This window comes from Camelina sativa, chromosome 6 (genome assembly GCF_000633955.1).
Source record: "Camelina sativa cultivar DH55 chromosome 6, Cs, whole genome shotgun sequence".
Lineage (NCBI taxonomy): Eukaryota > Viridiplantae > Streptophyta > Magnoliopsida > Brassicales > Brassicaceae > Camelina > Camelina sativa.
In genome coordinates, this window is record NC_025690.1 from 11,702,237 (window position 1) to 11,715,148 (window position 12,912).

General features: G+C 32.7%; 2 protein-coding genes across 3 annotated transcripts; both read right to left on the reverse strand.

Annotated features, from left to right (window-relative positions):
• LOC104698940 lies at positions 1,043 to 1,870 on the reverse strand. The gene is made up of 2 exons (XM_010414312.1): positions 1,830 to 1,870; positions 1,043 to 1,748 (listed from the first exon to the last, which is right to left on the reverse strand). The coding sequence occupies exons 1-2, from the start codon at positions 1,868 to 1,870 to the stop codon at positions 1,043 to 1,045; spliced, it is 747 nt and encodes a 248-aa protein (XP_010412614.1).
• On the reverse strand, positions 3,359 to 6,443 carry LOC104790949 (putative glycerol-3-phosphate transporter 1). Of its 2 annotated transcripts, none has more exons than XM_010516745.2 (3): positions 6,172 to 6,443; positions 4,351 to 5,389; positions 3,359 to 4,100 (listed from the first exon to the last, which is right to left on the reverse strand). In XM_010516745.2, exons 2-3 carry the CDS (start codon positions 5,351 to 5,353, stop codon positions 3,523 to 3,525), a joined length of 1,581 nt encoding a protein of 526 aa, XP_010515047.1. In that variant the 5' UTR covers positions 5,354 to 5,389; positions 6,172 to 6,443; the 3' UTR covers positions 3,359 to 3,522. The 2 variants fall into 2 exon arrangements, with proteins under 2 accessions (XP_010515047.1, XP_010515046.1); XM_010516744.2 differs by having other exon boundaries at positions 4,351 to 5,396; positions 6,172 to 6,434.

Genomic DNA, 12,912 nt, shown 5'->3' on the forward strand with positions numbered 1-12,912 from the left:
AAATTTTGGGCCGGGGTCTTCCACTAGATGGCGGGTCCGGTGGAAAGGATTCCATGCCATAACGAGCACCGCAGTTGCTTCTCGGTTTACCGTGGGAAGCCTTATCGCCGGCGGTTCATGGTTGCCAGCCACTGGCGTGCCTTTCAAGTCAGGGTTGTGAGGAGAGTCAGCATGTCCTATATACCAAAGACTAAACAATGTGTTGTGTGAATGTGATCTTTGTTTATTTATTACTGATTTATTTATCTCTTTTTTTTTTTTACATTATTTTCAACCAAAAACATTCTAATTATAGAAACATTGGTCTAAAACATATCTGATTTACGCTACATTTGGTCTTGTTTGAAAACTGAAACACAAGGTTTGATCAATGTCACTTAAATTTCACCAATATTTTTATCTCATATATGTTAGGAAGCCGAATACGTTTCTTCTTATCTTGCTATGCATATTTCTTATCTTTCAAGAAAAAATTTCTGAGAGTATGCTCTGTTTTTGTTTAATCAATTAGGGTTATTGTACCCTGGGTGGTGAGTTCTGATCAAAGCTTTTTAATATGCTCAGCCTCAGCCCCTAAATTCGGGTGTCTATTGTCCAATTAATATCACACGCATTTAAGGGGAATTAGTTGAAGTTTGGTTCGAGGTGTGAGTATTTTCCTTCAAGGCACTCACTTGGTCGTCAGTGATCGGTTGCAATAGATGATCCTCTAGTAAATAAGCTATAGTCCCTGTTTGTGTCAAAAGGTCTATGATTGTGGTGTGAGAAGAACAAAAATGGATCATAACAACATTTATTTTCTCCTCTTATAGTTCAGTTTGATACAAGAAATCGTCTTGTCTGATTTTAATACCACAATCACACATTTTTTTCTTTTTTTTGCCATCAATCACACGTTTTTTTTCTATAAATCATACGTCACACCTATTTATCAAACACCATACATAATTCAATAGCGATGAACAACTTAAATTTAAATTTCTAGTATCAAAGTGAAAAGAAGGCAACCAATTAGTAAAGTTAAGACGATACAAGATGTCATCTAAGTAGGGGTAAGAAGCAAATTATCATTGCTATCACCAATATAACCAACTAAACTGATCATACCACCAACTAAACCAATCAAACCGAAATAAACCAAAGCCCTAAAACACACCCGCCCATTCCCTTTCACTTCTCTATCCATCACCTCTTCCTTAACCGTGCCCGCCACCGGAAACTTAACCTCTTCCATCTCCTCCGATGGCGCATCTTGAAACATTGGCCACTGCTCAGCCTCTACTTCTTCCTCCTCCTCCTCTTCTGCTTTACTAGACTCGTTCAGACAAGATCCGACCGACGAGTAATCCGCACCGGTTTCACCGTTGATAATACCATCATTAGTTTCCAAACTTTCCATTTCTGATTTGATCAGTGAACCATTATCATGATGACCGGGCCATTGATTAATGATAGAAGCCTCTATTTCGGTTAACCTCTTTGCTAAGCAATCAAACCTTTCGTCAACGTCTTCTTCTCCTTCCACATGCAGCCGTCGAGACGAAATCTCAGCCGCTAAAAGGGTCCTCACAAATAAAATTCCTAGTTGTATTTTCCGAAGATTGGGATCATCATCGTCGGTAAAATTGACTACTTCAAGTAGAGACTCGAGTTCTTCAAGTTTCTTCTCCAAGACTGAGTTTATCTTTGCCTTCACTCCCTCTCTCTCGATCCTCTTGTTCCCAACCAATGGTTTTTTTTCTCCTCTCCTTTACCAACCGATTTTACAATGTTGAAAGAGTAGAATTTAAATACTTACTAATGTAGTTGGTTGCGAATGCGACGGTTACCATGAGATTACGTAGGTGCCTTTTCGTACCCGCGTACACATTAGTACGTGACCTAAATACTGTATATGTTCCGTAGTTGAATTAATGTTCTGTCCAAATTTATCATATTATATGTAGTTGAGGCCCAAGTATGTGGGCTTGAAGTAATGGCTTCTCTATTCCACTATGTATGTAATTAAGGTCCCTTCACCAATAATTATCGTCTCTACGGTGATCTTGTGATAAGGTATGCTTTTCGTATATATGAAAACTGATGCCATGTCAATATGTCATATTCCACGAAGTCGTTCTCTTATATATTCAGTCGTACTCGTTCGAACGTGTAAAATATTTCTTTAACAAGTTAATTTTAGTATTATGATTCAAGTTTTCGTAAGAATTTAATATGTAGCCTCAAATGAGTAAATTATATTGAAAAATTGTTATTAGTAGTACACCACAAAACAAGTAGTTAGAAATTAGAATAATTTATCTAAATAATGTGAGGAACAAAAAAAAAACACAAAACCGCTAGAGTTTGCGGATTAATTGGCTTTAATTAACGAAGCAGTTTAACTCTTCGTATAAACAGTATTGTTCAAATAAAATATTAAGCTTTCTCAATCGAGAAAATTCGTACGTCATGTGTATAATTACGCAGCTTCTAGTGGGATCCGATTACTTAATTTGATTGATTATAACCTAACCTATCATTATCAATTACACGGTTGTGTGTGTGTGTGTGTGTGTGTGCATTTAATTGCTTTTGAATTTTCAAAAATGTGGTCCATCCATATGTAGAAGACACTATACTACTATAGTCTTTTACGTTTTATGCTATTATTAAACAAATCACTAAATAAATGTAGTGGTCAATACCACGATCAAAATACTGGAAATCAGAAGCTGTGGTCCTTAATCTTAGTGGTACGTAGATTTCCACATTAGTTAATGTCCTTAATTTATGTTTATTTATATTAAAAAGAAGGTAAAATTTATACACATGACATGATGACAATGTAATATATTAATGTTTTGGTTCGTATCAATATATACATTTATATAGGTTCCACTTTGTTTGTTCAAACGTCCACGCGTAGACATATTTGATGAGAACCCTTTGCCGAGTGGCGTACCAATTTTTTTTTGAACTAATTAAAAAGATCTCCCATTTGATTCTGAATTGCTAACAAAAAGTGGACCAAATAATCAATAGACTAGACCATTTGATTTATAGATTTGACAATAATTTGTAGCGGATCAATTTATTATTGGTCCATGGCAGTTTATTTTCTCTCTTTTCTGGTTGGTCCATACGAACAAATTTATGAATGGTAAATAAAAAAACAGTTCCATTTCACAAATGATTTTGTTCACCTCATCGGCTGCAAACATAAATGAATTTGTTAGTATTAACAAATTGTGAACCGGTGAACTACTATCACTTACATATTGTTAATAAATTTTGGCATAATTTTATGTGTCATTTTGCAGAACCAAGTTAATCTTCTCGAAGCCACGGCAAATTTGGAGATTCATTTCTTGAGAAATTGATCAAATCAAGATCGGTAATATATATTAAATTATTTACATCACAATGCAGATTAAATGTTTACAAATTCCCACAGACCTGAACTCCGGTCCGAGATCTCCCCTAAGAAAATTACACACAACTTAAAACGCAACCAAAAAAATGGCGATCATAAGTTGATGATCACACTTCCATTACGTGACCCTGCTCGTGGTCCACGGGAGTTCTACATTCCTCCGATGGCCTAGACTCGGCTATCTTCTCGGCTACTTCGGCCATAACCAGCCTCGTCAACAATAGTCCAGCCACAAACGCAGCTCCCATCAACATTGTGAAAACCGCGGTCCAGCTACTCCTAGACGATATGTAACCCGTTAGCAACGGTCCAACCGCAGCGCCTACTGATCCCGTTCCGTCAATTATAGCCGTGACCGTAGCCAAAGCTCTCGAGTTTCCTTTCAACGAGCTATGTGTTCCAAGATCGGCTGAAACGGCCGTTGTAATCAAAGCGTAAGGTCCGTTTACCAACATCCCGGTTAGGAACATGAGTGACGCGTTGGCTAATAACGATACATGTCCGTAGCTACGGTAGAAGAACAAAGCTGGGATTGAGCAGTACATGAAACTAGCAGCTGTAATCGCTCTTGCTCCAATTCTGTCTGAAATGTAACCAGCCATGATTCCTCCAACCACACCTCCTACATCGAACATTGTCGAAAGATTCCCCGCTGTTTCGTCCGATAAATACTCACCTTCAATAGCTGCAAATCATCATATACAAAAAAAAATCTAATCAGTTACATGAACATAACAAGTAGTCTAGCTAGTGGTTTTGTATTTAACTCAGTAAATATGCACANGTCGAAAGATTCCCCGCTGTTTCGTCCGATAAATACTCACCTTCAATAGCTGCAAATCATCATATACAAAAAAAATCTAATCAGTTACATGAACATAACAAGTAGTCTAGCTAGTGGTTTTGTACTAACTCAGTAATATGCACAAAATTACCTGTATGGCTAACGTAAAAAGGTAGCCAGTAGAGGAAAGTGTAAGCAACCAACTTAGCAAAGAATAAACAGAGCGCGAAAGGCGCAACTCCTGGAATCTTCCAGGCTTCAATGAATCCAACAGCTCGTTTCTTGTCATCGGTTTCCGAATCCGACGAGCTCAATAGTAACGGCTCGTTAACCGAGTTTCCGATCTTCTCAGACGACGAAACAATATCCTCATCTCGCTCTGCTCCAACAATCTCTGGACTAACAGGCAAGAAAGCGAAGTTCACCAAACCGATCAACACAATGACAACACCAGGAACCACAAAGGACCATCCCCAACCATATCTCAACATAGCAGCAGCGATCAAGGAGCCAGTAATGTTACCAACAGAAGTATGAGCATTCCATATTCCCATAATCAAACCTCTCTTCTTCTTGTTAAACCAGTTTCCAACCACAGCAACAACAGATGGCCAACCCGAAGATTGAAACAATCCAGCTAACATTTGCATAATCAAGAAATAGTAAAAGCTATGAATGTTCGCCCAGTAACCAACTCCAAACAGAGAAGTAAACAATCCTGTCCCAACCATTCCAACCGTCAAGAAGATTCTTAGATTCATCCTATCTCCCAAATGACCAGCGAAATACATCCCGAAAGCGTAAACCGCAAGAAACGCAACATCGATCTCACCGAGCAATACCGTGCCATTTGGTCCATTAAACGGAGCCCAACCACCACCTTCTAATTTACCAGAGGAGGAGGATCCAAACGAAGTGAATCTCAATAGAAGTGAGTTAAGCCCTGTATCTGGAGATTGAGGATCAAGAGCACTCTTCACAATGCTTGTTGTTTTTCTCGCAGCGTGGTAGCTAGCGTAAGCAAGAAACGTAACGATCAACACTACGGCTTGATAAGCATTGTAAGAGAGCTTTGAGCCTTTGATACGTTCCAAGAATCGAATCCCTATTGGTTTCTTCTCCATCTCTGGCTCAGATTGCATCAAAGAACCCATGAATACTCTGTTCTTCAATTCTCAAATCTCAAATCTCAAATCTCTGAAAGGTTAGATAAATAAAAATTAGTATTAGATGAAAATCTCAAAAAGAGAGTATATTCCATATTTTTGATAGAGAATTATACTTTTAGAACTCTTGGCGTTACGCAAAGGTTACATCTAGCGAGGAATCTCTAGAAACGTGTCGGAACTAGTGACAGATCATTGATTGTACTTGTACTGTCTCTATAAATCTCTCAAGAGGAACCTATAATTGAAGTGTTTTGGATTTACTTTAATAATTAATCAGATTTGTTACCTTCATTATTTAAAGTTTTACCCTAAATTTTCTTTACCTTTAATAATGAGTTATGACCTCTAAACTGGTATATTTTAAGGAATATTCCTTAGGGTGCAAATTGCAGAGCTTGGAAAATTCATCAAAACTATATCGTGATATTGAGAGGTTTATCTATGTGGATAATTATTATTTTTTATTGATGCACCAAAAACAAAAATATCCTTGAAATATTCAAATTAAGTTTTATTAGTACAGATTATAAAAATAAAAATAGAAACAGAATCAATTGAGATTCGAATCTAGAAAAAAAATGCTAAAAACATTAAAAAGAACCCTCGAGGACGATGATGAAAGAGATCTAAACGACGACGACGCACGTATATTACGATTTGAAGAATTCTTCACTATCTGTAACAATCTTTAGAATATACCATATTGACCATCGGACGAGAAAATATAAGAAAACTTCAAGGTTCTTTTTTATAATTACCAAAAAAAAAACCACTTTGTATAACAAAAAAAAAATATGAATTACCTTAATATGTTCGTCAAGCTCAGAAGCAAAAAAGTAACGTCCGATGAGCTTTGTGTACGGATCTCTCAAGACTTCTTCACACGAGCTTTATATATGTAACCAAATATACTGACTAGTGTGACTATAGAGAAGATAATGAAAAATATGAAAACTGAGGATTTGGTATTGAAGAAGATGCAAAGAAAGACTTGAGAGACTTGGACACGCCTTGGAGCTTGAAGCAACGGCGACGAGTTATATAGCATGTTGAGTTCAATAGTAGTTTCCGATTAAACAATTGTTTTTTTTTTTGTTTCTTGAAATTACGATCTCATCCTTTTGTCAACAAATCATATGACTCGAAGCTGGAATGACGAGTCTAACCTTGCTAGTTGCGTCTCTACTTGTCAAACCACGCCAATGAACGATGGTTGTTTCCTACGTAATATACCTACAGCCTCCCTAGTCCCTACGTTATTATTATTATATAGATATATTTTGCTAGATTTTTTATTATGTAGATTTACATATAATCATAACTTTTAAAGGATTTATTATACATACTACATCCTTCTTAAGCTCATTCAATACAAAATCTTTATATATTGTTAAGAGTATAAGTAAAAATTGATTTTTTTTTCTTTTATACTTTATAAAATTTGAAGCTGAAAATAAATATTACATTATACAATATTTGTCAAAAATTTAATTCTTCTATATTTTGTAACCAAAACTTTAGTTTCATTCCTACTTGTGTTTTGTCGTCATCTTACTTTTAGTTCAGAAGTTAGAACTGTACTTTAAAATTGTTGAGAATTGGTTTAGTGATCCAAAAAATTAGATTGGTGTACTAATATTTCTAGGACAAGCTTTTTTTTTTTTGTTTTTTTTCAAAATGATAAAAGGTGAGGATGTATATGTGGTCTATATTGAAACTACGATTTCAATGGATGATAAAAAGAAAGAGGTAATAGTTATACCGGTTTTTATCATGATGTCAGAAACATTCTCAATACGGTAAAACATTTGGTTGGCCGCTTTCTATGCAAAATACTTTAACACGAATGCATAATTTATAGATTTTTCTGTCTTTTTTTTTTTTAAATTGTGTAGTGTGTACAATTAAGAATATATGATGCGTGGTCCTCAGCTCAACCTCGGCGACATCTACTACTTCTTTGTACTCTATTCATTGTTTTTTGTATATTATATAGTTATTCCTTGGGATTGTTATCTTAAAGACTGCACAATAAAATTGTTCTCGGAACCTAAGGACATAGCACATAATACATGTGGGTTGGAACAAACTTTTGTAAATTCAATTGTACTGAGTTCCGGGGCATGGAGAATTCTTTTGGCCATACAAATGTTTTTGTTACTCTCCTAAGGGGAGGATACAATTCCAACAAAACTATTAGAATATGAAAAACAGAGTGTTAACAAATTATATATGTATATATATTTCCAATAAAATACACATACTTTACCGGATTTGAATTTGAATAGTACCACAAAACAATGTTATAAAATATAGGCTACGTAATATGGTCATATATATTTCTTATAGAAATATCATTTAGTAAATTAGCTAAGTGAGCGATGAACTAAGGAAAAAACTTCAGGTTTTATTTTCTTGTGGATAATAAAATGTAAAGGGCAGCCTANATCCTTCTTAAGCTCATTCAATACAAAATCTTTATATATTGTTAAGAGTATAAGTAAAAATTGATTTTTTTTTCTTTTATACTTTATAAAATTTGAAGCTGAAAATAAATATTACATTATACAATATTTGTCAAAAATTTAATTCTTCTATATTTTGTAACCAAAACTTTAGTTTCATTCCTACTTGTGTTTTGTCGTCATCTTACTTTTAGTTCAGAAGTTAGAACTGTACTTTAAAATTGTTGAGAATTGGTTTAGTGATCCAAAAAATTAGATTGGTGTACTAATATTTCTAGGACAAGCTTTTTTTTTTTTGTTTTTTTTCAAAATGATAAAAGGTGAGGATGTATATGTGGTCTATATTGAAACTACGATTTCAATGGATGATAAAAAGAAAGAGGTAATAGTTATACCGGTTTTTATCATGATGTCAGAAACATTCTCAATACGGTAAAACATTTGGTTGGCCGCTTTCTATGCAAAATACTTTAACACGAATGCATAATTTATAGATTTTTCTGTCTTTTTTTTTTTTAAATTGTGTAGTGTGTACAATTAAGAATATATGATGCGTGGTCCTCAGCTCAACCTCGGCGACATCTACTACTTCTTTGTACTCTATTCATTGTTTTTTGTATATTATATAGTTATTCCTTGGGATTGTTATCTTAAAGACTGCACAATAAAATTGTTCTCGGAACCTAAGGACATAGCACATAATACATGTGGGTTGGAACAAACTTTTGTAAATTCAATTGTACTGAGTTCCGGGGCATGGAGAATTCTTTTGGCCATACAAATGTTTTTGTTACTCTCCTAAGGGGAGGATACAATTCCAACAAAACTATTAGAATATGAAAAACAGAGTGTTAACAAATTATATATGTATATATATTTCCAATAAAATACACATACTTTACCGGATTTGAATTTGAATAGTACCACAAAACAATGTTATAAAATATAGGCTACGTAATATGGTCATATATATTTCTTATAGAAATATCATTTAGTAAATTAGCTAAGTGAGCGATGAACTAAGGAAAAAACTTCAGGTTTTATTTTCTTGTGGATAATAAAATGTAAAGGGCAGCCTATAGAATTATGATATGGTTCGTCATCGCCGAACATGGCAGTGTTTTCCTCCTTGGTTATCGCCGATAAGCAAGTTCTATTACTATATCCAAAAACTAGTGTTGAAGTCTTCAATTGAAGCGAACACAAGCAACAGTGCGCATATATATATATATATATAGTTATACTTTATTGTACGGAATGTTGTTATGTGCACGTATAAGATTTAAACCCAAAAAAAAAAACAAAGCAAACTAATATAAGTTGACAATAAAAAAAAAAAAAGGAGCTTCAACTGTAAATCCTCTCCAAAGTTCTTTGCAGATAATTATAATTAGAACAAATACAACTCTACAAGGTGAAAATTATATATATGAATTTTGATCATCAAAAATAGATCTGATTTACAAGGGGAGTTTTTGTAGACGCCAATTTTGGTGATGGTAAATATTTTTCCCTAGAACAAAAAAAGCTAACACTTGAGAATTATAGCGCCAACCAAATAGATAGTGGAAAAGATTTATACGTAACTCCTCCGGTCCTGTATTAATTATCTGTGATAACAACGTAAACATTGACATATATAATAATCATACAAACACTTAGTATTGTAGTTTTTCTACAATCGTATATCTACGTTGACCTTAGAGGCTAATTTATGCACTATCCACGCGTTGGGAAATATTTTATGAACCTAATAGTATGAATTATATTGATGACGAAGTGTAGAATTAGCGATTTACTAATAATTTTAGAACAGTTTTCAAATTCAGATTTATAAGTCTTTGTCAAAATTTATAGTAATAAGTTTTCTTTGTGATCAGAATGTGGCGTTGTATCACATTCTAACATTGAAAACATCAGTTAATAACTTAAATCTTAGTTTAAAGCACAAACTGTTGAATTCTATCGAATAAAATACCACTAGGTAACAATCAGCACTAGTGCGGGATAAGTCGATTTAAAAAAAATTATTATAAGTAAAATCATTATCTAAAATTAATATTTGTTTGTGTCAAACATAAATACATAATATGTAATTAAAGTTTTTATTGTTTATTTATCCAAAACTGTATTTTTCGTATGAAAAATACGTTTTACCCGTGAAATCTTTAAACGTGTAAGAGGCTTTATGGTAGAGAAAATATTGATAAAATGTTACTATTTATTGCAACATATCTATTGTGTGGTTTAAAAATCAAATTCATATCTTTTATGTTTTATTTTGTAATCATAACAATTTTACATATTTCTTATGTAACCATAACAACATATACTAAATTACTCGATAGTTTAATTATTTAATTTTATTATATGTTAGTAACAATCAGATTCTAAACTAAATTTTATGAAGATAATCTCATTTGTTGATTTAAGTTTTTTGAGTAGGCTATTTAAATCTTTTGAGTTAGTCGGTTTGTTAATAAATCTATAAATGACCGATTATTACTAAAAAACCATTATGAAACAATTAATGAAATTCCAAAATCAACGTATTCGTGTAAGAATACATTTCACCCGTGAAATATGTGAATGTGGTAAAAAAAATATTTATAAAATGTTACAATTTATGGTAATATATAGTTTTGTGTGTTTTAAAAATCAAATTTATATTTATGGGTTATCGAGTAACTATAACAATTTTGCATAATCTAATAGTCACTCATTTTAAATATATTATGATTTTTTGGGTACTACGTTTATTTATAATGATAAGGATTCTTATCTCATTCATTTTTAATAGCACATAGATGAATATACAAATGGAACGTATATTCCTATTCAGTTATCAATATTTCCGTTTTTAATGAATAATGACACTAAATGTTGAGATTAATTAGTTTACATACTTAGATATATATATAAATAATCACACATCATGATATCCCCTAATTTGTTGTCATTTTTATATTTATTTATGAATGTATATATAAATCTATATTTATTTGGAATTAAGTTTCTTTTAATAAGTTGGAGATAATTCAGTGGTAATATACTTATTTTTATAATCAATTATAATAACTATTGAAAGCTTGTTATTGAAATTATTATGGTAATAATACTAACATAAAAAAATACAATTTTGTTTTTATATGATTATGTTAATAAGTTATACGTTTAATAAGTTATATGTTCTTTATTTTTATTAACTTTATATTAATTGATATGTCTTTATAGCCTTTTTATAATACTTTATTTATATTGATTTTAAGAAATCAATATTTATATTGATTTTAAGAAATTAATATAACTTTGACTTGTATATGTATATTTGTAAGTAAATTTTAGTGAAATTTCGCCTTAAAGTAGTATGTAATTATTTAATTAGTTTTAATATGTGATATTTAAATTTATGTGAGAAATGATGATATATCTAATTATTTTTCAGTTAATTGATTTTTAAAAATATAATGGCATATTAATGTAATTAAGTAGAAATTTTAATGGTATTTTGCTAAAATGTGCACAGAGCTCTCTCTGGCATAGATACATCAGTTTTTTCAAGAATGTGCTTCTCTATTAATATATTGGAGATATAATCGCACAAACAAGGGGCCATACTACAGCTAAATTATATAAATTTTCAACATAAGAAACTCATGCATAGCTTAATGGTTGAAAAATTCGTAATAAACTACGAGAACTAGGATTTTAATTTTCTTACTACGATTTCCATCAAGATTGTCCATTGATAGGCGAAGACTATGTGATAGGAGACGTAGACATAAAAAGAAAGCCGAGCAAACCTATCTCGAAGAGAACCTGATGCAATCCTAGAAATATCAACTCATCAAAAATTGGTTCAAGGAAAATCAAGATCAAATAAAGAAGTTTCTAGAAGACAATCAATTCATGGCTACATCAAGAAAGTGTCTAGATACAAATAACCAATCTCCATCAATGATGATTGATAAAATCTCTCAAAAAATTTATTCTTGATTTATTTATGTAATTAATTTTATTTATTTTATATTTATGTTATTGATTTTGTAAATTGAGCCTATATAAGCTCATGTTTCCCTTCATTGTAAAGATAGAATATTTTTGGAAAAATAAAAAGGAGAGTTTTCTCACTTTGAAGCTTAGACTTTTGTTTTACTTGTCTTTTCTATTGTGTGTGATTTCTTTAGAAAACAAGTTGAATCTTTATCTTTGTGTGTGATTTACTTAGATATTGATTTGCGTTCTTATCACAAAATCATTCTGCAACTTTGTGTGGCGAATTCGATCCATCATTCATCTCCATCCTATCCGAGTTAGTTAGAGAAGTCCTTTAGACAAGCTATCCATTCACCCCTATTTTGGCTTGAATGAGAACCTTTGATGGATCATATAAAAGAAGAGAAACTTGTTAAGATGTAAAAAATAGTTTCCCCTTATACGTCATACTACTTTCTTTGTAAGTTAATTTTAGAATATTGGATATGGTGGGATGTGATCATCTGATGATGTAACGAGAGCTCCCAAACGCAATCCATCCAACACTCGTGGGCATGGCCGCCCACATGGCACGCCGTTCTTTCAACTCTGACGACTCTCTGAAACTTTCTCAAAATCTGGACTCACACACCCAAAAGGACAATTTCGTCAAACACATACGAATTCACAGCTTGGCCCACCCACCTCACCACAGAAGTTTCAGAAAACATGAGAAGGGTACTTACGTAACTCGTAGGTCAATATGGAGAGGCAATGGCATATTCGCATATATCCAAAGAATGATACTTAACGTGCAGTGGATATTCTATCAACATGTCAGGGCCCATATCAGGCCCCATTTGGTGCCACGTCTTTTGTACGGAACCTCCCGACGTGGTAATAATAGTTGCGGTGTGGATCTTTGTTGTTTCTCACCCTCTCATGATGACTCGACCAAATATGTCTTGAATTGATTCTAGACTTGGGTTCGAACTTCGAACCGACGTGTATTTCCATTATTATATTTCGTTTTAGACATTTAGTTGTCATACACTCGACACGAGTTTCCACTTATAGATTTTAAATAACAAATCTTTTTTTTTT